Genomic DNA, 26,653 nt, shown 5'->3' with positions numbered 1-26,653 from the left:
CAAGACAACCCAAACCCTTCCATTACATTTTTCCTTTCTTGAGTTAATTTTAAATGTGTGCCTGTTTCAGGCAAACATGCAATCCTAGAATAGATTGAAGATGAAAACCATGACCAAAAATTCACATCTGCAGAGATATCAAGACCAAGGACAAAGAGATCATTAGAGTTAATGTTTAGAAAGTCGGTGGAGATCTTTAAGAGAGTAGTTTCACTCGTGCATCATTGATACAGAGTTGAGTTTAGGGATAAGAAAAATCTGATGTCTGAAAACATTCCCCAAAATGAAAGCATACAGGGCTTGCAAGGTCTTCATGATCAGCGCCTACATTGGCCATAAACATTGAGCAGAGTCTCAGATGCACCTGATGCCTGCGTGACCTTCACAGCCCAAACACTGAGCTGCCCAGCCCCTCCCACATTTGGAGTAACCACATACAACCTGGAAGCATGGATGAGTTAGCATCTATGGGCAGACAGTGGTGTAAGCCCAAGTATAAGAGGACTGTGGTTTCCAAGGTCTTACAAGGCCTTACACACTTTGTACAGATATTCCTATCAGTAGTTACTGATCTCTCATTTGGGATAATACATCTTAAAGGAAGATACATTGCAATATATAATTGAATGCGTTCATGCGCTTAATGGCCATCCAGCTCCTAAGTTACCACATTTTGGTTAAATCGTCTGTAACCAACCCCAAATGCTAGAAGTACAGATGTCTCAGGATAAAATTAATAGACTTGATTGCAAGGTCTTAACCATTACAATTTCACTTAAAGGCTTATAATAGTTCAGATAAATGAAAAACGAACACTATAGATCAAATAAACAAATGATCACAATATAAATGTAAGTCTAAAAAAGTTTCCTTTTGCTTTGCCAGCACACATTTAGAGCCCACACTACAGACCTATATTGTATTGTAAATGTATATAGATCTAAATCAATAATATTATATAGGCATGTACATATAATGCTTTAAAATGTTTAGAGCATATATCTCCAGAACAAATTTTACTAAATATAAACATGTCAAAAACATTAATAAAAAGGAAAAATTTCAGGCTTATTAACATTTCAGGAAGCTTTGAAGACTAAAGCCTCTCAGATATAAAAAGTACTCAAGCAGCTTCTGTGAGAAAGAAAGAAAATAATCTAATAGCTTAACTAAATCCTCCTAATATAAGACTCTTTATATATTCTCTTTAATTTTTTTCAGTCTGCTAAAGTAAATGTGTATATTTGATCTAAGTCTTCAAAATCTTTTCATCTTTTCCATCTCTGAGATGAAGTAGAAAAAGCCAAACATACTATACAAAGTAAAATAATTTTAGTTATAAAAGAAAACAGTGACAAAACAGTATACTCTGAACCAGTAATCCATTGAAAGATTGGGTAATTTTCTCTTTGTCCAGAAATGTGCAAACTTCAGTACCTCACCTGAAGAATTTACTTGAAGCCCTATATGTGTCTCTAATAGAACCCACACTAAGCCTGCAAAACCCATGTTTCTAAGGAAAAATAAGTGAAGCAAATACAGCATGAGACCTATGACAATTCACACAACACCTGAGAAGGAAAACAAAGGTGACGTCCCCTTGTGCAGGATAGCTCTCTGCTTCATCTCAAACAGCTGATGCCAGGGACAGACTCTGGTTTCCCTTGATATAAGGGGCCATGGAGACAAGACCAAGTATGTTTTCTATATGACTTTAGGGTAAGAAAAAACCAGGATTTTCAAGGTGTGGGAAACTTACAGGAGACTCCCTGCACCTTGTCTGACTAAATATCTGAGGTAAGAGCAATCAGAACTAATTCCAATGCCTTCTCCCCAACCCCAGGGAGCTATAGAGAAGGACAGAAAAAGAAAAAATATACATATTCATGCATATGTGTTATTATATTGCTGAGAAGATCAGTCTGAATACAGATTTACACCTCAGGCAAACCCAGATACTTGGCCAAGAAAACTCAGGCAGTGAATTTAACTTCAGTTGTCCAGGCACCTGGCAGAAAAGCAAATGAAAAGATTCCCTGCAGGATGACATATTTCTCCTCAAAAAATACACAGAAACATTTTTTTCCCCAAGAACCAGTGAGAAATGATAAGATACAGGAAAAATATGACATAAATGAGAACAATAGACATTACACACATACCAAGACTCCAGTTATTGTAATAATCAGACACAAATTATAACCATTATACTTATTCTACATTATGCTTACAAGTATCTACAGGCAGTCAGAAACTCTAAGTCTACATAGAAGCTTTGAAGAAAAATAAACGAATTACTAAAAATGTAAGATAAAGTTTTTAAAACTCAATAGATAAATTTGGTAACGAGAGAGAATTAGTTATGTGGAAAACAAATTACATATCAGAATAAAGTGCTCAAAATAGAATAGAAGAGACATAAAAAGGTGGAAAACGGGGATGAATGAGTAAACGATATGAAATACACAATAGATTGTCTAAAATACATTTAATCAAGAATCCCAGAAGGAGAGAAAAGAGAAAATGGGTTGTTAAGGTAGTATCTGAAGAAAGAATATCTGATAATTTTTCAAGAATGATGGAACACAAAGTCCACAGATTCAAAAGGTCCAAGAAATCCAAGCAGAAGAATGTTTTTTTAAATTACATTCTGACACATCAGTAAAACTGCAGAAAATGCAAGACAATAAAAATTTGTTTAAAGCACGCCAAGTAAGGGAAAAGAGATTAATCTTAAAGAAAAAGCATCAAAATTTCAGCTAACTTCTCAACAGCAATAATGGAAGCTGTGAGTGGAATGATATCATCAATGTGCTGGGGGAGAAAAAGAATAAAAGTGATAACAGACCAAAGGTAATTCCATATTCAGTTTTAAATTTCTTTCAAGAATAAGAATAAAATAAAGATATATTCAGACTAACAAAAACTGAGTTTTTTCAACAACAAAATCTTACCAAGGAAAGTTTAATAAGTTGTACATTTGGCAAAAGAAAAATGAGGTCTAAGAAGCAAGAAGGAATGAGAAGGAAAGAAAGTGATAAACAGTAAATAAAATATAAAGGAACATTAACTACTTAAAATAATAAAATCTGGTGTGATTTTCAAAAAGCACAAAATAGAATTAAAATCCCAGATAAGGTTTGAGGAAAATAATTATACTTAATCATGAAATGTTTGGAATATTCCCTTTAAATCAAGATTGAGATAAGAAAGTTTAGAATTAATATGAAAATTCAGCAATATTTCTGCATGTAAAAATCAATGTATAAAAATCAATTGTATTTGGGGCTGGCCTCGTGGCCGAGTGGTTAAGTTCGCGCGCTCCGCTGCAGGCGGCCCAGTGTTTCGTCAGTTCGAATCCTGGGCGTGGACATGGCACTGCTCATCAGACCACGCTGAGGCAGCGTCCCACATGCCACAACTAGAAGAACCCACAACGAAGAATACACAACTATGTACCGGGGGGCTTTGGGGAGAAAAAGGAAAAAATAAAATCTTTAAAAAAAAAAAAAAATCAATTGTATTTCTCTCTTCTGGCAACAGCTAGAAAAAATATATTTTTAAATATACACATAAAACTTATAACGGTATCAAAAGTACCAAATACACAGGAATAAATCTAACAAAATATGAATAGTATTCCTATCAAAAAATATTAAAATTTTAAGAAAACTTTACTAATAACTAAATAAATAGAGAGATATACCTTGTTCATGGATTGGAATCTTACTATAATAAAGATGTTAATTCTTATAAATTGATCTACTGATTCAAAAAAATCCAATGAAAAATCCCACCAAGTTTTTTTAAAAAAAATATGACAAGCTGATTCTAACAATAATACACAGTATATCATTGAGGAAGAACAAATTTGGAAAATCTGTTACGTTAACGACTAAATGTTATTACTAAACTATAGTAATTAAGGCAGTGCAGTATTGGTGTAGAACAAGAAAAATAGGCCAGTGAAAGAGAAGAGAGAGCCCAGGAACACCCCACTATAGGAAGACACTTGACTTATGCAATAGTAGTGCTACAGAAATAGTGCAGAAGGATGTTCTTTTCAATACAAGGTGTTCATCAATTGCATATGTATATAAAAAAGGGAAATTGGACCTGTACTTAACACCATTGACAAAAATCCTTTCCATATCTATTATGTGAAACACAAAGTAATAAGCCTTTTAGAAAATAATATATAAGAATATCTACATGATCTCGTGGTGGAGACAGATTTCTTAACCAAAATACAGGTATCCTAAGGTGTGTACCTTAGGATATATGCTAGGATGCTTGTACAAGAATGTTCATGGAAACATTGTTGATAATAACCATAAACAGGAAATAATTGACAAGGCCAACAATCGTAGAATGAGTGGATTATTTGCAGTATGTTAGTGAAGTGGACAAATGGAATGAACAAATCAACAATAAAAATTATATAGCTACACTTAACATATTGAATGAATCTTAAAAATATAATGACTATATTAAGTTTCAAGACTTCTGTATGATGAAAGTCATCACAAAAACAAAGTTAAAAGACAAGGCACGGACTGGAAGAATTCATAATAAATATTTAAGAATATCAATTATACATAAGAAAAAACCTCCACAAAAGTAAATTGGTCAAATATATGAAAAGATAATTCATAGAAGTAATTCTAATGGCAAAAAACATTAACAGGGATTTTAAAATATTAGTTATCAGGTAAGTACCACTTTTGACCTATTACAATAGAAAATGTCAAGAAGTCTGAAAATATCAACTGTTGGTGAAGTTGGGGGAGGTGATACTTCCATATACTGGTGAAGAAAATGTAAATTGATCCCCATACTTTAGAGAGAAATAGTATCAAGTAAAATTAAAGAGCAAGGAATAAAAAATTCCACTCCAAAGAAATACTTACAAAGGTACACAGGGAGAAATATACAATGATTTTCACTGTAGCATTGATTTTATTGGCAAAAATTTGGAAATTAAGGTAAGTAAAATAAGAAATCATTATATGGGAAATTACACAGCCGCTAAAATGAATGAATGAAGAAAATACATAACTATCAGTACGGATTGAATTCAAAACAGAACATTGATTTATAAAAAACGAAGTCACAGATAAGTGTGTCAGGTATAATTACATTTATATTCATATGGAAAATACAATTTTATATTATGTATATTAAAGTAGTAAAATGAACTGAAATGATATATGCCACAATTATTCTAGGTAGGAGAACACAGAGTCAAAGAGCTCAAAGTTTATCTGTTGATCTATCCTTTATTAACGAAAAATACGTGAAACAAATATAACAATATGCCAACATTTGTTTTATTATGTATTCTATTCTACTCTTTATTTTTAAGTTCTTAAAAATTTTTTTAAATCACATACAATTTTTAAAATATCAACAAACTCGAATTTAGTAACTTCATTTTAGAAACCTTATCCCAAGGAAATAATTTGAAATGCAGAAAAATATTCTATTGTGGCTTAATTTGAAATAGCAAAGAACTCAGAAATAACTAAAATGCTTCACAATACAGTAGTTCTTAAATACTTTCTCTTATGGATTATTATAGCAACTTAAAAGACATATGGTTATAGAAAACGATGTTTAAACAAATACTGTAGAATTCAAATTTTAGAAATATATGATCATTAAAAATAATTAAGGTATTTATTTAAAAAATAGTAAACTGACATTTTTATCCTTAGATATAGAATTATGGGTGATTTTTTTTATTGTTCACAATTTTCTGTACTTTCTAAATTCTACAGTGTAAATGGGTCCACTACTTGAATAAAATAAAAATACTTTCAAACTTACTTTGATGTGTTACTCCCTGTTTTCCTTAAATCTTGAAAATTAAACCTCAAGAGTGTTTCAGGAAAGGAAGACATTACTCCAAGTTTATTAATCACAGGTGCTTTGTTAACAGGTATAGTCACAGATCACAAACCTATGGAGAAATATTAAATGTTATATTAGAACAGAAATGCATGCACAGTACCAAATAATACATTTCATGCAAATTCATGATTTGTGGGGAAAAGGGTAGGAAGAAGGAAAATCAGGCTTAAGAACAAAATTATATTAAGGAAGAATTTAAACTTAAACTGTCAGACCTCGGAGTCAAACTCAACTTTGAATTGAAATCCCAGTTCTTTCTATTATGTTACTATTATAAATTTATCCTTTCATGTAATATTTAGTCTTTATTGTACGTTAGCAGTTTTATCAGCAAAACTGTTGAAAACCAGCATAGCATAGTAGCTAAGATACAACCGACTATCTGATTTACTTAACTACTCTGTGCCTCAGTTTCCTCACCTGTGCAATGGGAATAGTACCTCCTTAGAGAGTTGCTGTAAAAATAAATAGATCAATATATGTAAACTGCTTAGAATAGAGCCTGGCATATAGGAAGCTTTATATAAGGGCTTATGATCATTATTAGATTACTGTGTTTTCTGTTTTTTAAGGTTACTTGTAAATTTCTTTTTTAGGTCTCCTGTCTTTTTGCCATTTAGATTATGCTTTCTCTGCTTGCCCTCACATCCAGATTTACTTCCTTTTGAAGTACATCTGAACACATTTTATGAGTATATGACCAAAATTAAGACACACTATTCCTGTTTAGCAGAGTATGTAAACAGCATAATGAAGTAATAAGATGAGTAGTCAGATTTATATGGAATTATTTTGCATTTCATTTCTAAGATAGTTGATTTTTAAAACTGATCATTATATCAGTCAAGGTTCTGACAGGAAACAGATGGCACACTCAAATGGGGTAACTGTATAAAAAGACTCTTTCCAAAGATGTGGGCAGATTGATTCAAGTAAAAAAATAAAACCCGAGATGGTGCCATTCTAAGTGGCTGGCAAGAAGTGGGTGAACCGTTACCACTCTCAGGACTGAGAAGAAGGACCCAGAACGAACAATAGCTGGAGAAGGTGCTTACTAAAAATCTTTGGCCTTTGGTAGAGAGATGCAACCAGTCTGAGGCTGCCTGCTCAGAGGGAGCCTGGGGAATGGAAACTTTGATCTGACTCTCCTTCACTCCACTCCAATCATCTGCATGGGCTTCCCCTTAGCTAAACCAAACTAGAAGCCAGAAGGTGCAGGGCAGAGTGGAGAAAGATGGAAAGCGGATCTGGAGGGGCAATGGGAAAGTATCCAGCACAAAACATCATTACCCATTGCTTTTGCTTATAGCAATGTCTGCTTCTAATAATCTGCATGCATTAGAACGTAAAGCAAATGTATTTTTAAGTCAGCAGCTGTACTAAGCTACATACAAGGACCTCACTCAGAGCAGGCTTAACTTTAATAGAAAATACAAGTTCTTCCCAAGCAGGAGCAGGATTAATATATTCAGGAGTTAATTTTTTTAATAGGCAACAACATCATGTTAGACATTTCCACCTTAAAAGGCACTCAGGAAAATAACTCCAAACAATTATTCATGAATGCATCATAGAGTACACATAAGCACAGGATGACGATAATAAAGATGTAGAGATATTCAAAAGAGTTAATTTGATAAATCCAGTAATAAATGTCACACATTTGATAAGTATTTATTGTGAGTCATATAAAATTATGGTGATAAGAGGTTTAAATACACTAGATAAAGACACAGTCTTCAAAAGAAGACAAAAGAAACCCATCATTCATAAAACATTACATATTTCAGAAATAGAGATTAGAAACACAAATTTGAGTGAGACATATTCTTAGATAAATTAATTTAAAACATTTGATGCCAAATGAATAGAAAGGAAAAACTACAGACCACCTAGTGAGAAAAATAATTGAAGAGAAACTGAATTGAAAGCAAATTGGTTTTTGCGTGCAGGTGTTGGGCATATTGACCTTGAGCTTTTAGCTGTTTCCTGATCACTTCACAGAATTGACTATGATTAGTCATATGTTTTGGGGTTTCAAGAAGGTAGAGACTAATTATTTTAGAAATTCTCTCTTGATCCCTGAACCTACTTTCCAAAGACCCATCACATCTGCTGGAAACAGAGGTAGGTGTCTGCACCATCTGCTAACATGCAAGTTCCACAAACCTCTGGTGTGAGACTTCCCCAGACTGGACGGGTAGAAAACGTCAAACTGCTGTAAAACTTTCTACTTGCTTCCTCTCAGTTTCTGGTTTACCTTGGAAGTACTCATCTTGGGAGTAACTATGCTTAACCAACACTAGTTTGTGAACCACTATTTGACTACTATTATGATATACTACTTAATGTATTTTATTAATTAGGATTGCTTTTGACTAAGATTAAAAGAAACAATACACAAATAATCTCGTTTCCAAAAAGAAAAGATGAATGTCTTCAGAAATGTTTCCAATAGTCATGTTGGAATTAAACCCTCTGTGGGGCAAATAAACAAACAAACAAAAAAAGATTTAAAATGACTCCCCCTGTTAAAAAAATACCTCATAATATAGAATCTAAAAATGTTTTCAACTTTCACATTTCAGTCTTTTCACAGTCTTAAGTCTCTTCATCGTTTCTCAATAGACTTTAAAACCTGAAGCAATCAACAAGGAATTATTATTATTATTGTATGTGCAGTAGGTCCTTTTTGCATTGTATTAATATAACTAGAGTCACACATACTAATCATTAGCGGAGCTGAAACATTCACTTTCTAATACATTATTTAATAAAAAGTATTTTTTGGTGGGCCGACCCCATGGCTGAGTGATTAAGTTTGCGTGCTCCACTTCTGAGGCCCAGGTCTTTGCTGATTTGGATCCTGGTTGCAGACATGGTACCACTCATCAGGCCACGCTGAGGCAGCATCCCACATGCCACAACTAGAAGGACCCACAACTAAAAATATACAACTATGTACTAGGGGGCTTTGGGGAGAAAAAGGAAAAATAAAATCTTTAAAAAAAAGTTATTTTAGACCATTTATTAAAACCTACTGGGGGAAATCATTTGTACCATTGTACATTTTATTCCTCATCAGGACAATTACATCCAGTGATGTTGACTTGTGAATTGTACAGAAGGGGACAGACAGTGGCATATCTCATGTTCTTTAGTAACCCGAAATCACCTTAAAATAGGAAAAGAAAATTAAAATGAGGCCAAATTTTGTATTTTTCTGCTATCTAATACAAGACATTCCTTTTATTCTGCTGGGAAATCACAATAATTAAATGTAAAGAGATTAAGATGGAGTTGTTGTTAAGTTGAATTATTTCACTTTCACACTAAGGTTAAGAAATAGCTGTCATTTTTCCTGAATCAGCAGAAGGTGATGTAAATGTAAAAATGAGCTTTTTTATAATTTAAATAGATCTTTAAGATTCAAATGTCCTTCTATTCTCTGTAGTACCCAAAACACATGGTACTGACTGAATTCGTGGTTTGAAATGGAAACAAAATCTTAGGTGAATAAAACTGATCTTAAAGATTGAATTACTCTCCTTTCTAAATAAAGTCTTCCCTATAATGCAGAAATGAAAGATCAAAAACATCATTATTTTTGACAGCAACTATTTCTAAGAGCCACCTCTTTGCTTGCTCTAATTCTCTTGGCTTATACAGCATTCCACTATAGAGGACAGTCTGCAGTAAATCGCATTTTCTCTACCACCTTCCAGGGATGTTTTTCAATAATTTAAATAGATTCCAGATTCATCTTGCACATTTGTCTTGAGTGGGCAAAAACACAGCTTGATTTTACCTTTTACTTATATTGGATATGATTTTTATATTAAATAATATTTACCCTTAAATTTATTCCAGTGCAGAAAACTCAATATCTGGAATGAAGTTTCTGTTATCCCAACACTAAGATAATCTTTCCAAGGCTGACAGTAATCTCCAGGCGGACAATTCCACTAAGAGTTTTTCATACTGATCTCACCCGATCCCTCCATAGTAAGTGACTCTACCTATCATCACCTTGCAGAAATGTGTCTTCTTTTTCATTTATCATGACGCTCCTCCCTTGGCTTGTGTCCCTCCCTCTGCGAGGTCTCTTTATCAGACTGCTGTATGGTCTAGTGGGTAAGTGTGCAAGTGGGGGAATCAACAGCTTACTTTAAATTCTGGCTCCAGCACAGATTATATCTGTGTCTCTGTGCAAATTACTTAACTTCCAGATGCCTCATTTTCCTCATCTAAATAGGGATTATATGGTATCATTATACCATTATATATACATATACATATACATGTATATATAATGGTATATATAACTATATATATATAAAATCATATATATATAATGGGTCCTTACTATCCAAATGGAGAGTAAAAAAAATCATTACTTACTGTTTGTTCTTTGTGTAATAGTCTTCTAATTAATCATATAAATGTATTAAGTAATAAACATAAAAATATATAATTAATATAATGTATGTATTTAATTGATAATTGATCATCATTAAATCTGCAGTAAAAGTAAATGGGGATTCATTTACTAGTCTCCCAACTTTTCTGCATGATTGAAGCTTTTTATACTAAAGTATTTTAAAGTATTGATTCATAATTACATAGATTTAATCAATTTCTTCTCAGCATTTAATTAAAAATCACAAGGCCACCATATATAGCACCATATAGATTGATAGATAGAGTGATGTGATATATACCAGATTATCTCTAAACATTTAATCAACCAAAAAACAGACATAATATCTAATATTACAACAACCAAAAGAATAACAAGACATACAAACTGCTTTTAAAATTGCTAATACAATTATTTAAATTAGTTCGTCATTTTCTTTTATTCTTATGCTCACTGTTTCTCCCCAGAATACCTACCTAAGGTTTTCCATAATTCTACTTTTTATGCTTTTTTAGAGTTTCGGCAATCTTAACCATCTTATACAAAAAGAGATAAATTTTTAGACCATCTGAGGTTAAAGGATCTGGGTCAGCCTGGGAAAATAAATTTGTAGGGAAATATCATCTACCAACATGGTTGCAAAATTCTAAATAAAATATAAGGAAACCAAATCCAACAATACCAATAAAAAATAATTCACTTTAACTGAGAAGGGTTAGTCTTAGAAGAGCAAGGACGGTTTAATATTATAAAATCTATTATTATAGACCATAACATTGATGAGTTTAAAGCAAAAAAGCAGGAAATGTTTTTATATATGCCAAAGACTAATTCAATTAAATCCAGTTTCCATTCATGATTATAAAAACAAACAAAAATCTCTGCAAGCTAGGGATAGGAGTTTTCCTTAATTTAATTAACGATATCTAGGAAAAACTAAAATAAACATGATAATTAATGATATAACATTAGAAGTTTTATCTGAAAAGCCAAGAACAATACAAGAATATTTTTAGTATTACTACTATTCAACATTGTATAGGCAGTCCTACCCAACAAAAATATTTTAAAAAAGAAAAAAAGGTGTAAACATGGGAAAAGAGGGACAGTATATTTATTTGAAAAATATCTAAATAAAAATCTCAGAAGACTCTGAACATACAAAAAATAGATCACATCCACTTAAAAAAAATATTTCTGAATAAATAATTAATACAAAAAAATTAGAGATATGGGTTCCAGTGCCAGTAAAGATGACTAACAAGGCTTTGGGATCCTGTCTTTAAAAGCAAGTTGTAGGACTAAGAAGGAAATGTGAAATCCAAGAAATTACGAGAGAAAAAACCCTGAACTAAGCTACTGGGAAAATGAAAGGCAATTATGAACTGGTGTGTATACAGGTGGAGAAGTAGGTAGTCAGTCGGTATGGCTCTGAGAAAACAAATTAGTAAAAAAGTAGTTTGAGTTATGCTTTCTTAACTACTAATAAATCGAGTAGGCAACAAAAAGAAAATCAGCAAAAGTACAGAAGATTTAAGCAATACAATTAATATGATGGACAAATGAACACAAAGAGAATTCTGTATTCAATCATTAGAGAATATGTGTTCTTCCCAAGCACACAAGTACAATTTCTAAAAATTGTTCACATTCTAGCCTAGAAAGCAAGTCTTAACAAATTACAGAGTAGTAATCTACACCAATAGATTATATTCCCTGACATCAAAACACACTTAAGTCAGAAACTTATAATAAAAAGATAAATTAACCCTCCATATTTGGGAAATAAAAAACCCAATTCTGGGACCAGCTCGTGGCCGAGTGGTTAAGTTTGCACGCTCCGCTTCGGTCAGGGCCCAGGGTTTTGCCAGTTTGGATCCTGGGCACTGACATGGCACCGCTCATCAGGCCATGCTGAGGTGGCGTCCCACATAGCACAACTAGAAGGACCTACAGCTAGAGTGTACAGCTATGCACTGGGGGGCTTTGGGGAGAAGAAGAAGGAAAAAAAAAAGAAAACCCAATTCTAAGTCAGCTGTGGATCAAAAAAGAAAAGGCTTGGAAACAATCTAAGTGTCCATCAAGGGGCAAACGGATAAAGCAGATGTGGTATATATACACAACAGAATATTACTCAGCTACAAAAAAGGATGAAATCTTGCCATTTGCAACAACATGGATGGACCTTGAGGGTATTATGCTAAGTGAAATAAGTCAGAGGGAGAAAGTCAAATACCCTATGATCTCACTCACTCATAAATAGAAGATAAAAACAATAACAAACACATATATACAGAGATTAGATTGGTGGTTACTAGAGAGGAAGAGGAAGGGAGGAGGGTGAAGGGGTTCCTGTGCACATGTGTATGGTGATGGATGGTAATTACTCTTTGAATGGTTAATGTAATGTAGTCTACACAGAAATATAATGATGTACACCTGAAATTTATATGTTATAAACCAATGTTAGCTCAATAAAAAAAGGAGAAAAAATAAGAAATAACAATGGAATTTCAAAGGTAGTTAGAACTAAATGATAAAAAAGTTACATGTAAAAATTTGTGAAGTGCAACAAAAGTGGCACCTAGAAGTAAATATTAAACACTTACCTAAAAACAATGAAAAGGTAAAAATTAGCTAACACAAAAAGATGAGAAAACTAACAGCAAGACATACTGCCAAAAAATTGGAAGAGAATTTTTAAGAACAGAAATCAATGATATACAGAACAAAATCTGAGAGAGAAGATCAACAAAGCCAATATGTTCAAAATCATTGTCTTCATGAAAATTCAAATTAGAACCACAGCTAAATACTATTTCACTCTAAACCAGAGTGGCTAACATTTTTTTTAAACCTAACAATACCAAGTTTTGTGAGGTGTGGAGCAATGGAACTCTCATACATTGCTGATAGGAGTGAAAATAAGCTATAACCACTTTGGAAATCAATTTGTACCTTAGAAAGTTAATTGTATACCTACCCCTTGACCCAGAAATTTCATTCCAAAAGAAATGAAAACATTGTCACAAAAAGGCATGTACAAGAATGTATATAGCAGTCTTATTCATAACAGACCCAAAGTGGAAATAACCCAAACATCCATCAGTAAGAGAATGGAAAAACAAATTGTCATATGTTTATATACCAGGATTCTTCTCAGCAATAAAAAACAAACTACTGCTACATACAACAAAAATAATACATTCAATGAAAAATATTACATTGAGTGAAAGAAGCTAAACACAAAAGTGTACTTACTATATGATTCCATACATATGAAGCTCAAGAGCAGGCAAAACTACGACCTACTGATGATCTATGGGAAGATGGGGGTTGGGGCTGGAGCAGTGATTGAACAGAAGGTGGCATGTTGGAAATGTTATATATTGGGGGTGGTACGTTAGTGTATATATGTATCAAAACTCATTGTAGCAAATTTCATTTTTCAAAATGGTGCAACAATGTCTCTCATACTATATGCTGTTCTGCAATGTGGCCTTACCACTCCTCCACAAAAGATGGAGTCTAATTCACTCTCCCCATGAATCTGGGCTTAACTTAGTGACCTTCTTGACTGATAGGATGTGGCAGAAGTAACACTCTGAGATATAGGAAGCTATACTATAAAAAAAATCCTGGGGGCCAGCCCCGTGGCCGAGTGGTTGAGTTCATGCACTCCGCTTTGGTGGCCCAGGATTTTGCTGGTTTGGATCCTGGGCACAGACATGGCACCACTCATCTGGCCACGTTGAGGCAGTGTACCACATGCCACAGCTAGTGGGACCCACAACTAAAATATATAACTATGTACTGGGGGGATTTGGGGAGAAAAAGCAGAAAAAGTAAAAAAGATTGGCAACAGTTGTTAGCTCAGGTGCCAATCTTAAAAAGAAAAAGAAAAAGCCTTACAGGGCCAGCCCAGTGGTGCAGCAGTTAAGTTCACACATTCTGCTTCAGTGGCCTGGGGTTCACCAGCTGGGATCCTAAGTGCAGACCTATGCACTGCTTATCAAGTCATACTGTGGCAGGTGTCCCACATACGAGATGGATGAAGATGGGCACAGATGTTAGCTCAGGGCCAGTCTTCCTCAGCAAAAATAGGAGAATTGGCAGCGGATGTTAGCTCAGGGCTAACCATCTTCTTAAAAAAAAAAAAACCTTACAGTTTCTCTTAAGTCTCTTGAGATGTTCTCTCAGAGTCTAGCCACCACGCTGAGAGGCCAACATCACATGGAAAGCCATGTATAAGGGCTCTGGTAGATAGCTTTAGCTGAGCACCCAGCCAGGCTTCCAGGTGACAGCAAGCAGCAACGGCCAGCCACGTGAGTGAGACATTATGGTTGTCCAACCCAGTCAAGCCTTCAAATGACTAGAGCCTCAGCTGACATCTAACTGAAATCACAGGAGAGACCAAAATGAGAATTACCCAGCTGCATACAATCAACTCCAGAACCATGAGAGTGTATAAAAAATTATTTAAGCCACTAAGTTTTAAGGTAGTTGTTACCAGCAACAGACACCCAGAATACTCACTGAACTGTACAATGAACATTTGTGCATTTCACTGCATGCAAATTTTACCTCAATAAAAATAAAATTATTAGAGAATATACTGTATTAGAATTAGGTTTAGTAACATATAACAGAAGTAAAAATTGACAATAGCTCAGACAAGATAGAAGTACATTTCTCTCTGGTGTCAAAAAAATTTTTTTAAATCCAAAGCTAGGCAATTCAGGGTCTGTTTGGCAGCTTCATGGTCATAAGAAACCAAGGCTCTATCTAAATCTTCCTTTCATGGTCATTGTCAGGCCTCACCTTGCTTCAGGTTGTTCACCAGCTCACGCAGCATCTCATTGTTGGGGAGGCACTATTGGTCGCTATGTGCCATTGGTTCCCATCTTCAAAGGAACTCTGTTAATCAGTCTCCTTTTCATCCCTTCAGCCGTTCTCCTAAGTCAGGATGCCATTATCCTTGTCCTCAATTACTACAGTAACTTCTTATCTCCCAGTCTCCTTCTTATCTCTCTTCTTGTAGTCTTATCTTTTACAGACTGCCAGGGCCGCTTTTCCAAACACAAACCTCCTGATCATTTCACTCGTCCCCCAGGCCCCACCCCCTTGTTTAAGATCCTTTAACACAGGCCTACTGCCAACAAAAAACTCCAAACTCAGCATAGGGACTATTCAGATTGTCGCAGCATAAAGTTTGAGTGTATGGTTTACATTTGTATCTATTGTGTTTTTAAAGAAATAGATAATTATTTTATTTGCCATCACAAATTTAAACTATATGTATCAGTTATAAATCTTCATGGCAAACCTTTTGTGTAAAATATGTTGGAAACTAGATTACCTCATCCGTTTTGGGGTCCTACACTTATAAAACATCAACTGGACTATTTTACCTCGTGGTATGAGGGGAAAAGTGAGGAAATATAAAACCATGTCCCTTTTGGAAATAGCTAGAAGACTAAAATGTTTAGTTTGTAAAAGAGAAGTATAAGTGATGGAGCCTCATTGATGCCCCTTAAGTATGAAGGTTTTATATATATATTTTAAGAATTCCTCTCCCTATTGATTTGTACTTCTCAATTCTAAAGAGCTATACATAGAGAGAGGGAGCAAGACAGATAGAGATATAGATACATACATACACACAGGCTTTATATGTATTTTTTAAGAACTCTTCTCCCTTTTGGTTTGTACTTCTCGATTCTGAGGAGATATAAGGCCTTCTTCCTTTCTTGCCTGAATTTCTCCAAGGCAGAAAGCTGAGCTGCCTGAAGCCACTGGATCCTCCCAGTCTTCAAAAAATAAAAACAAAAAACTAAGCTAAGAGATGACACTGAGTGCCTTGTGAGGAGGAAAACAGCTACTGGCATTGTAGAGAGAGATGTTTCCTGAGACTGGATGGTAACACAGTCATTCAGAACCATCTCCTCTGTTATAGCAGCATCCCCTGGAGGTGACAGAATCACAGAAGAAATATCTGGTCCCGCATCTTGAGAGATTGGACCCCATAGCATAGCAGAGGCATAAAAATCTTCTCTTGGATTGTTGTGGCCCAGAAGAGAAATGCCAAAACAGAGAAGACCCTATAGATGTGACAACTGACCCAATGTCCCATGATGCCTTCCAATGCTTTGTCATGCATAAGCATCCAGGATCTTTGTATAACCCCAGGGCAGGGGCAGGCCTAATAAAAACTAAGACCGAATATCCAACCAGTCAGCAAAACAGAGGCTTGGAATATACACAGTCAATTTAAAGAAAGCACAGAAATATTTCCTGCATCTATAAGTCCATCAACTATGATTCATAACTACTACATGCATTTTAACTTTGTAGTAGTAAATAAAATAATTGGCATTTTTTCCAGAAATAATAAGTATAAATGTAATCCATAATCAACATGAAATAGCAATATTCAAAACAGGAAAAACTGCAGTGTTTAAAGTATTTAGAGGTGATTTAGTAACCCTTGGACAACAAGGAAAATGAACTAGAAAGTACCATTAAAGTTTAAACAGGAACTATTACCATTTACCAAGAACCTTTCCCCATCCTCAAGACAATGAACTTACTGCTTGGACTCTGGCTGGACTTCCCTGCTCTTTGCATTCCTTGCCCATAAATATAGTTGTCCTCAGACCTTCAGTGGACTCGCCTGTAGCTTGCTACAGTTTGTGTTTTCCAAATTGCAATTCCTCTGCCATTCCCCAATAAACTCAATTTTTGTTAACTTGAGCTTGCCTCAGTTCACATCTTTAGTTAGGTTCACACTCACCTTAGGAGGCCATTTGGCTTTGCTGCAAACTACTAACGTGATGAATAGTTTGTAAAGGAATTGCAGAAGTGGATGTAATTGTCTATGAGTTCTTTTATTGGGTTTGTGCTGTGCACTAGTATTTTTTATTTATTTGCAACACAACATACAATATGAAATAAAGAAAACTATGCACACACACTATATATACGCTAGAAATAAAAAAAAATGTTTTTGACCATTTTATATTTAGCAGTACCAAAAATTACCCATGTTACTCATTTTAAGCGGTTGTCATTTAGGAAATTCAATTTGGTTCATTTTTCACAAAAATAAAAGCACTAATGATGTTTGAGGTTCCTATGCTTTAGAGATGTGAAGATAAGTAAAATATGTTCCCTCTCCTCAAGAAATTATAATCTAGAGAAAAAGGACTGGCCTGTAAGCCAACAGTTTTTTCGCATTTCAAGATGCTGAATTCCACGATGGGACTCCAGGTGATTTTAGAGGGAAAAAATTGCCCAAGAAAAATATTTGATCAATATCACATTTTATAAATGTATGATAAGACCTAGAGAATAGTCAAATTTAAATTTAAATATGAACAAGATATTATATTTTTAATAGATAATTCTATTCTTAAAAGATAATTCCATTCTTAGTAGAATTCTTTGTCTATTTTGGCTCTGAGTTCAAAGAATATAAATATCTTTACCTAATAAGCAAAATACTTAAAATTTGAAAGTACTTGACACCATTGAATTCTTTCAGCCTCAAACCATCAAATAATATGGTGGTCTTTAATTGTTCTTTTTTTAATTTAAAGCAAGCATAAATCAAAATCTTTAGGTCGTTCCTGAAAGAGCAAAGAAATCAGAGAAAAAATATTAATCAAAGAAATAATGAAACTAAATTTCCCTAAGCTGAAGAAAGACAAATTTTGGATCGAGAGGGTTGAAAAACCAGCAAAACTATGAAGAGTAAATGCAAATGACCAATAAATATAGATGATGCTAAACTGTCCAAATAAAGGAAATGACTGATTTATGGATCACAAAACAAGGTAGAATTGACCATGAGGAACTGAACATTGAATGTGAGTGTGAATATTCAGAAGATTGGCTATAGAAATTTAAGAAGCTTCATGGTATAAAACATCTGAATATTTTCATGAAAAAATTTCTGCTGGAAATTACATTGATGAATATTCTAAGGTGATATCTGATGAGAATCTTAGTCCTGAACCTGAGGAAACAGTTCGGTACTGGTGCTATGTCCTAGAAGAACATTAACCATGGCTGAGGAAAGGAGCCCACAGGTTTTAAGGACGCTAAGCGTTGGTTGGCTGTTCTTACAGTACTAATAGGAAAAACTTGGCAGTAATTAGAAAACGTCAATGTCTACAGCATATGAAGGATATACACAATTTGTCTATGCATCACTAAGCAAACAAGGAAGTATGAATAGCCAGAGAAGTAGCTGGATGACCTACCGGCTGAATGACAACTTCATACCAGGTGCGTGAAGTTGTTACAGGCAACATGTACTAGAAGAAAACTGTAGAATTTATTCTTCTCAGACAACTGCTCTTTATATTCTCTCCTTCACTTCTTGTAAAAAATAATGTTTCAGTATTTGTTCTCCCACCGCACATACACACACACAATGTAACATCAGCCATAAACACGTGTGGCCATGAAATTTTATGTTCTACAAACAAAAATATAAACTTGTCCTAACTGTGGGCTAGCTGCCCCAGAGATCCAAGAATCCAAGACGATCTGAATGAGTTCAGTCTTAATGATGCCATTGATATCATATACAAATTTATGTGTGGACATATATTTCCAATTCTCTTGAGGATATTCCCCGGAGTGGAACTGCTGAACCATTTGGTAACTCTGTTTAACCATTTGAGGAACTGCCAGATTGTTTTCCAAAGTGGTTGCATTATTTTGCATTCTCGCCAGTAGTGAACAAGGGCTCCAGTTTCTCCACATCCTCACCAACGCTTATTACCTGTCTTCTTGATTACAGATATACAAACAGATATGAAGTGGTTTTGCTTTGAATTTCCCTGATGGCTAATAATATTGAACATCTTTTCATGTGCTTCTTAGCCATCTGTATATCTCCTTTGAAGAAATGTCTATTCAGATCCTTTGTCCATTTTTAATTGGGCTTTTTATTATTGAGTTGTAACGGTTTTTATATGTTCTAGATACAAATCCCTTATCGGATGTATGATTTGCAAAAATTTCCTCTCATTCTATGGGTTGTCTTTTCACTTCCTTGATAGTGTTCTTTGAAGCACTAATGTATATATATATATACATATATATATATATATTTTGTTGTTGTTGAGGAAGTTTAGCCCTGAGCTAACATCTGCTGCCAAGCCTCCTCTTTTTGCTGAGGAAGACTGGCCCTGAGCTAAAATCCGTGCCCATCTTCCTCTACTTTATATGTGGGAAGCCTGCCACAGCATGGCTTGCCAAGTGTTGCATAGGTCCGCACCCGGGATCTGAACCAGCGAACCTGGGCTGCCGAAGTGAAACCCATGAACTTAACCACTGCACCACAGGGCAGGCTCCACTAATGTTTATAATTTTCATGAAGTCCATTGGGTCTATTTTTTCTTTGGTTGTATGTGCTTTTGCTGCCATATCTAAGAAATCATTGCCTGAATCAAAGCCACAAGAATTCTAAGGGTTTAGTTTTAGCTCTTACATTTAGGTCTTTGATCCATTTGAGTTAATTATTATATACAGTATGAGGCAGAGTTCTAACTTCATTCTTTTGCAGAAGGATATCCAGTTGTCCCAGAACTGTTTATTAGAAAGATTTTCTTTCCCCCGTTGAATTATTTTAGCACCCTTGTCAAAAGTCAATTTACCATAAATGTGAGTTTATTTCCGGATTCTCAATTCTATTGTATTGATCCATATGTCTGTCTTCAGGCCTGTGCCACATTGTCTTGATTACTGCAGTTTAGTAGTAATTTTTGAAATTGAAAAATGTGAGTTTTCCAACTTTGTATTTCTTTTTCGAGATTGTTTTATCTATTCCAGGTCCCTAGGTAGACTTGCCATATGAATTTTAGGATCAGCTTGTCAATTTCTGCAAAGAGATTAACTAGGATTTCATAGGGATGGACTGACTCTGTAGCTCAATCTGGGGACACTGCCATTTTAACAATATCAGGTGTTCTTACTCATGACCATGTGATGTCTTTCCATTTATTTCAGTCTTCTTTAACCTCTTTCAACAGTGTTTCGTAATTTTCAGAGTATAAGTTTTGAACTTTTGTTAAATTTATTCCTAAGTATTTTATTCTTTTTAATGCTATTGTAAATGGAGTTTTTCTTAATTTATTTCCTCTTCAGTTTGCTAATTGCTATTGTATAGAAATAAAACTGATATTTGTATATTGATCTTGTATACTGCAACCTTGCTGAACTTTTTTATTAGATATAATAGTCTATTAATGGATTCCTTAGCATTTTCTATGTACAACATCATGTCATCTGTAAATATAGTTTTACATTGTAAAGAAATGAATCCATTTGGTTTTATGGAAATATAAGCAAAAATAAAGAGTACAGTGTTTAGTTTAGTAATTCCCAAAATGCGTGTCATGGAATATAGATTCTTAGGATGTAATTACCTCCTAAAAGCTTTTTCTCCTGAAATAAGTTTGGAAAACATTGCACTCGACAAAATTAAATAGGTTTGCATACTGTAAGACTTCTCAGAGATGTTAATATGGTCCTATGCATTGCAAATCTCACTGAGTAGCAGTATAATTATAGCTTTTCCTAAATTTGACCAAGAAACCTTTAGAACACTATTTCCAGAATCAGGTGCACAACCCATTTTGGGAAATTCTAATTGATAGTACTATAACTATTTACTAAGCATTCATCATGACCAGGCACTTTACTAGGGGCTCTGGATGAATAATGAACTTCAAGAAAGGAACACTTACCAAATTAATCAAGATAATCAATGATTCTGATAATGAATAAGATGTTCAATAAGAATATAGCATTACTCATCAAGATCAGAAGGGTTCATACAGAATAGTTCTTAGTGAAATAAAAATCTGATACTCACCTTGAACCTAAAATTTATGAGCAGTATCAAAACAAAGACTGTTTACACATTGAAGAGAGATGTTTCAGCTCATGAAGTGCCTCCAGCAAGCTGGCTGGGTGCTGGGCGGTTCATCTGCAGCTTAGCATACATCCAGAATTTAAAAGAAAAAAAAGTTTTTAACATTAATCTCTAATGTATTTTTTTAAGCCCCAGTTAAAACAAGGTTGGAAAAGTACCCTTTAAAAAACAATTTCTGAGACACTAGATGCTATTAAGATTATAACAAGACTTTGGATAGGTAACATGCTTTAGGGAATACAAGATTTAGCTATAACCTTAAAGAGCAAAGGATAATTTCACCAAAGACCACCAAAAAGAAAGAATCCATTCAGACATATTATTGAGATAAGGTACATAAGGGAATCCTACCATCACCTTTCCCCTTCCTAGAATTTTTTCCTAATGGAAACTTGCACCCTTTCCTCAAGATTAATTGCCTTTAAAAATCCTTTTATTTCACAACCTCAAGGCACTTCCCCCCACCCCTCCGCCCCATCCCCCCACACACTTATCCAAATTTTTGAACTTTCTCTTTTGAAGTCCAAAATAGTCTGCATACAAAAAAAAAAAAGAAGAAGAAGAAGGGGACTGCAATTTCACTGAGCATGGAAGGACTTGGAAACCATCCAGCGAGGCAAGCGGACTTCTGAATTAAGATTTGCCAGACGGCAAGCGAGACACAGAAAATTGAAAGAATTCCCTCATTGATAGCAATAGGAAGGTTCTCCTACCACCTTTCGTCTTCCCAGCAAAGAGCTATTTCCCTATCCAATGACCTAGTGGTTGATCCCCCACCTTCTCCCTTCACGCCTTCACAGGAGTGTTTCCACACTAGACCGCTTAGATTCTTAGGAGGGGCCAGGATGGCGCCTGCGTTATTAGAGGATTCTAACAGCCAGAGCTACGGACCCCAAAGAAAGAAGGCTTAGTGCTCCCATTTGTGGATCTTTGTGGGTCTCCCGGCGGCCTCGGGATGGTGAATGTGGCAAAAACCGCTCAAGTCATCAGAACCAGGACCTAGTAATCACTCACCGCGGCACGCAGGGTCGCTGGGGACCGAGACCGGTTGCTAAGGACGCCGTGGGAGGCGCTCTTAGAGCCGGAAGGTTGTTCTTTTAGAGTCTCCTGACCAGGGCTTAGCCAACCAGGACCTGTAAATGCAATTCCGCCTTCCCTTCCCCGCCTTCACCATATTTGTGTTTAGTTTCGAATGAATAGATGCAAAGACGTGTAAAAGACCTTTATTAGCTTTAAAATACAATCATAAAGCAGTTAGCAATGGTTCTTTCTACATACTGTACGTACGTTGCATATCCGGCCAGGAGCTGCGAAGAGAAGCGACTCGGCCGCGCGTCAGTGCCCCCTGAATGTCTAAACGCCTCCTCCAAAGCCTCGCCCCTCCCCCCAATCTAAATTAAAAAATAAAAATAAAAACAACATGCTTGCTATCCAGAGGTAGCTATGTCTTTTCATCAGACTGCTGTTTGTAAGCTCGTTTTACATAGAAGATGTAGACCCGCCAGTGTCCTCCGCAATTAGGATAATGGGTAAACAAAGCATAGAAAGTGTTTTGTACGTACTAACCACAAGGGGGAGAATTTAAACATAAAAGATTGCCTGTTTTTAAATATAGTATCCAATAAAATTATCTAATTTAAATCCTTGTGAAATTCCTCTGTCTACCAATGGGCGAGCAACTTCAAATATTCTACAAAGTTCACAAGTGTTTTACTGTATGGAAGAGTAACTCTAATTAAATTCAAAGTTAATGTACAGGGATTGTCCTGGTGAAATAAATTGGCTTAAAAAATTAAGAACTTTAAAAGAGAACTTAATTGATGTAAACTTGAAATACATCAATCCTGAATTATTTCTGTTCATAATAAGAACCAAATAAGTCTTTTGATTTTTTTTAGACATTTTGCTATTTAAAACAGAAATTATAGATCCAAACCCATAGAATGTATAACATCAAGAGTGAACTCTAATATAAGCTGTGGACTTGGGTGATCATGATATGTCAATGTAAATTCATCAGTTGTAATAAATGTCCCACTCAGGTTGAGGATATTGATAATGGGGGAGGCTATGCATGTGTGGGGGTAGGGAGTATATGGGAAAACTCTGTACTTTCCTCTTAATTTTTCTGAACCTAAAACTCCTCATAAAAATTAATAATAAAAACTTTAATTAATAAATTTTTTAAAATAAAGTTTAAAAAAAACAAAATTTATAATATCTAATCCCAGGCTTTGTCAAAACACACTCTCCTAATAGGTCAGTAGGTTGAGCGTAAGAACAAAAGTGAAATTGAGACAACCTATAAAAGAGAGAAGAAAAATATAAATAATATTTATCCTTAAAAAATATAAAATTTATCTTTAAAAATTAGTTGGAAGAACAAAACTTCTTTGATCAAAAAAAAAAATGATGAGACAGGAAATTGACTGCTTATCATATTCCAAATAAAACAAATATGGAAAGACTGCTGCACTTAAAAATAGCTCGGTGGGTTTTATTTAAAATTGACTTCAAGAAATCTAGAAAAAAATGTTAAAAGCATAAAAAATTCAAGCTGTTAAACAAGCTACTCACAAAGGAATAAAAAGCAGGTTAGCCAAAAAATTCTTCCCCATGATATGAAAATCCATTGATTCTACAGAGCGTTTAGAGAAAAAAGTAGCCACCCGTGAATTCTATAGAGAAGACAACAAAAGGACAGATTTATATAAGGCAGAATTTACAAATTCTTCCCCTACTCCTGCTACGCTTTAAGATTAAACCACTCAAAAGCAGATCACTTAGACATTAATCAAAACTAAGAACTCAAAATTGTGGAAGTCGTGACTGGAAAGAATTGATGTTGAGCTCTGAAACTAGATGTACCTAAACAGTTTGCCCTTGGCCATCAAATGAAATGGCAGAAAATGTTTTGAAAGAGATGATAGATTTATAGCTTTTATAATTCAAGTTAAAATAATGAAGTGTGAGAAAGCAGTGGGGACATTTCTCAATTTTCATAAAGGAGTGTAAAGTAAAAATGTTCCACTATTGTGTGTGCAGGGGAGGATTCAGTTAGATTCTCAGCTCACACTCTACACTAAATGACAGATCTCAACAGAGATACAGAAGATATTTTTGGAAGAGAACACTTAGTGGCATAAACCTAGATCACAGGAAATAGAAAACCATGAATCCTTGAAGGAAATATTTCACAGAGTGAAAAAAAAAATCTAACCTCTTAAGGTTACCATATAAATTGTATGCAAATATATTTCAAAGCCCAAAGTATGTGTGTGTCTGTGTGTGTCTGTGTGTTTTCAGGAGAGTGAGAGTGAAGAATGAGATGGTTTTAAAATTCATTTGGAAGAATAAATGGCAGATTAGCCAAGAAAATTATGAAAAAGAAGCAAATGTAGAGGGATTTGGTTCCTACATATTAAAACTTACTGTGAAAACTGTTTATTGGTCCATATATATTTTAGAAATAAAATATTTTAAATATTTTAAAATTCCATCCTTGAAAATGGTATATAGTTGCATCCCAGTACCTAATACAGAGACTTGCATGTAGTAAGTGCTAAATAAATACTGCTGGGTGAATTCTTGAATAAAAATGTAGACGATTTTATTTTATCCTGTGAGCTGAATTCATTGTCAGAATTTCTGAGTAAAATATTAATATAAATGAGTGATCTGCTTATTCTCTACTTTTGTTTAGCAGGGCATATCATTCTGTGCCAACTCTTGAAACCTGTCAAAATAGTTTACTATTCTTCATTTGTATTTTGACTCCAGTCTAACTGAATAATGACTGGACTTTTAAAAATATTTATTAAACTATTTCATGATTATCAATATTTTTATCATATGATTCTTTTCAAATAAAACTAATCCTTCAAGTCTGCTCAAGAAAAAGGTCAAAAATTTAATCTATATCATTCTGTTAATAATTGTGTGAAAATCCTAATTATTAATTTTTGGTGCCTACAATATTTTCTATCCATTAATTGTGATGTAATGGTTTAATTGTGGTGATTTTAAAATATGAACACAGATTGTCTGATAATCCTCCCTTCTAAAGATGGAGCCAAATCTCTTCCCCCTGAGTGTGGGGTCAGATTTACTGACTCACTTCTAGAGAATAGAATGTGGTAGAAGCGATGAGCTGGGATTAGGTCATAAAAGACAGTGTGGAGGCCGGCCCGGGTCGCAGCGGTTAAGTGTGCACGTTCCGCGGCGGCTCAGGGTTCGCCGGTTGGGATCCCGGTTGCAGACATGGCACCGCTTGGCACGCCATGCTGTGGTGGGCGTACCACATATAAACTAGAGGAAGATGGGCATGGATGTTGGCTCAGGGCCAGGCTTCCTCAGCAAAAAAAGAGGAGGACTGGCAGTAGTTAGCTCAGGGTTAATCTTCCTCAAAGAAAAGAAAACAAAACAAAACAAAGACAAGGAAAAAAAAAAAAAAAAACGACAGTGTGGCTTCCTCCTTGCTATCTCTCTTGGATCATTTGCTCTGGGAAGAAGCCAACTGTCATGTCATGAGGACATTCACGACATTCTATGGAGAGCTCCAAATAGCAAGGAATTGAGACCTCCTGACAGCAAACCGGCAAGAAAAGGAAGCATTCTTTCCACAATTAGCTCAGTGAGATATCTTGAAAGTGGATCCTCCAGTCCCAGTCAAACCCAGTGAGTCTAAAATGACCACACCTCAAGTTGAAGTCTTGACTGAAACTTCATGAGAGACCCTGAGCCAGAACCACAAATCTAAGCCACTCTCAAATTCTTGAACTACAGAAACTGAGATAATAAATATTGCTTTAGGCTGCTTTATTTAAGGATAATTTATGCCACAACAGATAACTACTAGAAATATTATACTGTTATTCTCATATAATGCATACTGGTCACTCTTTTTTAAATGTTAGAATTACAGATTTTAATTTCTGTATTATGAGTTTCTCAAACTAGTTTGAAGCTAAACACTCTGGACCACTTCAGCAACTATTTTGGAAAGATTTTGAAGAAATATAGGATGGCAGAACGTTGATAGTGCTCTAGAGACTGCTGATTAAATGCTATGGACAGATTTAGTAATCTAGAAAGATCTTTATTGCTGTGTCCCATAATTTAATCTATTCTACTGATTTTTTTCTAAAGTAATTTTTATTCTTAGCAAAAACAAAAAAAAACCCTATTTTACAACAATTAGAAAATGAAAAGTGAAAAAAATAAAACATATTCAAACCTACACCCAGATATAACATAATTTATCATTTTGGCATATACCCTTTTATTGTGTATCTTTACTATTATTTTTACAAGAATGAAATCATAGTGTACATATTTTTAACTTAACATGAACATTTTCACTTGTCATTTAA

The 26,653-nt window shown here is 34.7% G+C and overlaps 1 protein-coding gene across 30 annotated transcripts in view; it reads right to left on the bottom strand.

Annotated features, from left to right (window-relative positions):
* Window positions 1-22,437, bottom strand: part of TMEM232 (transmembrane protein 232) — a 182,592-nt gene extending 160,155 nt beyond the window's left edge. For 9 of the 30 annotated variants that reach the window (XM_070569549.1, XM_070569567.1, XM_070569556.1 and 6 more), the window contains exons 1-3: window positions 22,296-22,437; window positions 21,222-21,341; window positions 5,830-5,962 (exon numbers count right to left, since the gene is read on the bottom strand). In XM_070569549.1, the coding sequence (XP_070425650.1) occupies window positions 5,830-5,903 (74 nt within the window). In that variant the 5' untranslated portion in view covers window positions 5,904-5,962; window positions 21,222-21,341; window positions 22,296-22,437. Of the gene's footprint in view, window positions 1-5,829; window positions 5,963-18,597; window positions 18,663-21,221; window positions 21,342-21,994 lie in introns of all 30 variants that reach the window. The other 21 variants (XM_070569550.1, XM_070569569.1, XM_070569558.1 and 18 more) reach the window with 9 other exon arrangements.
* Window positions 22,438-26,653: the final 4,216 nt, after the last annotated feature.

Source organism: Equus przewalskii, chromosome 13, assembly GCF_037783145.1.
Source record: "Equus przewalskii isolate Varuska chromosome 13, EquPr2, whole genome shotgun sequence".
NCBI classification, from domain to species: Eukaryota; Metazoa; Chordata; class Mammalia; order Perissodactyla; family Equidae; genus Equus; species Equus przewalskii.
This window is presented reverse-complemented; position numbering and strand designations above follow the sequence as displayed.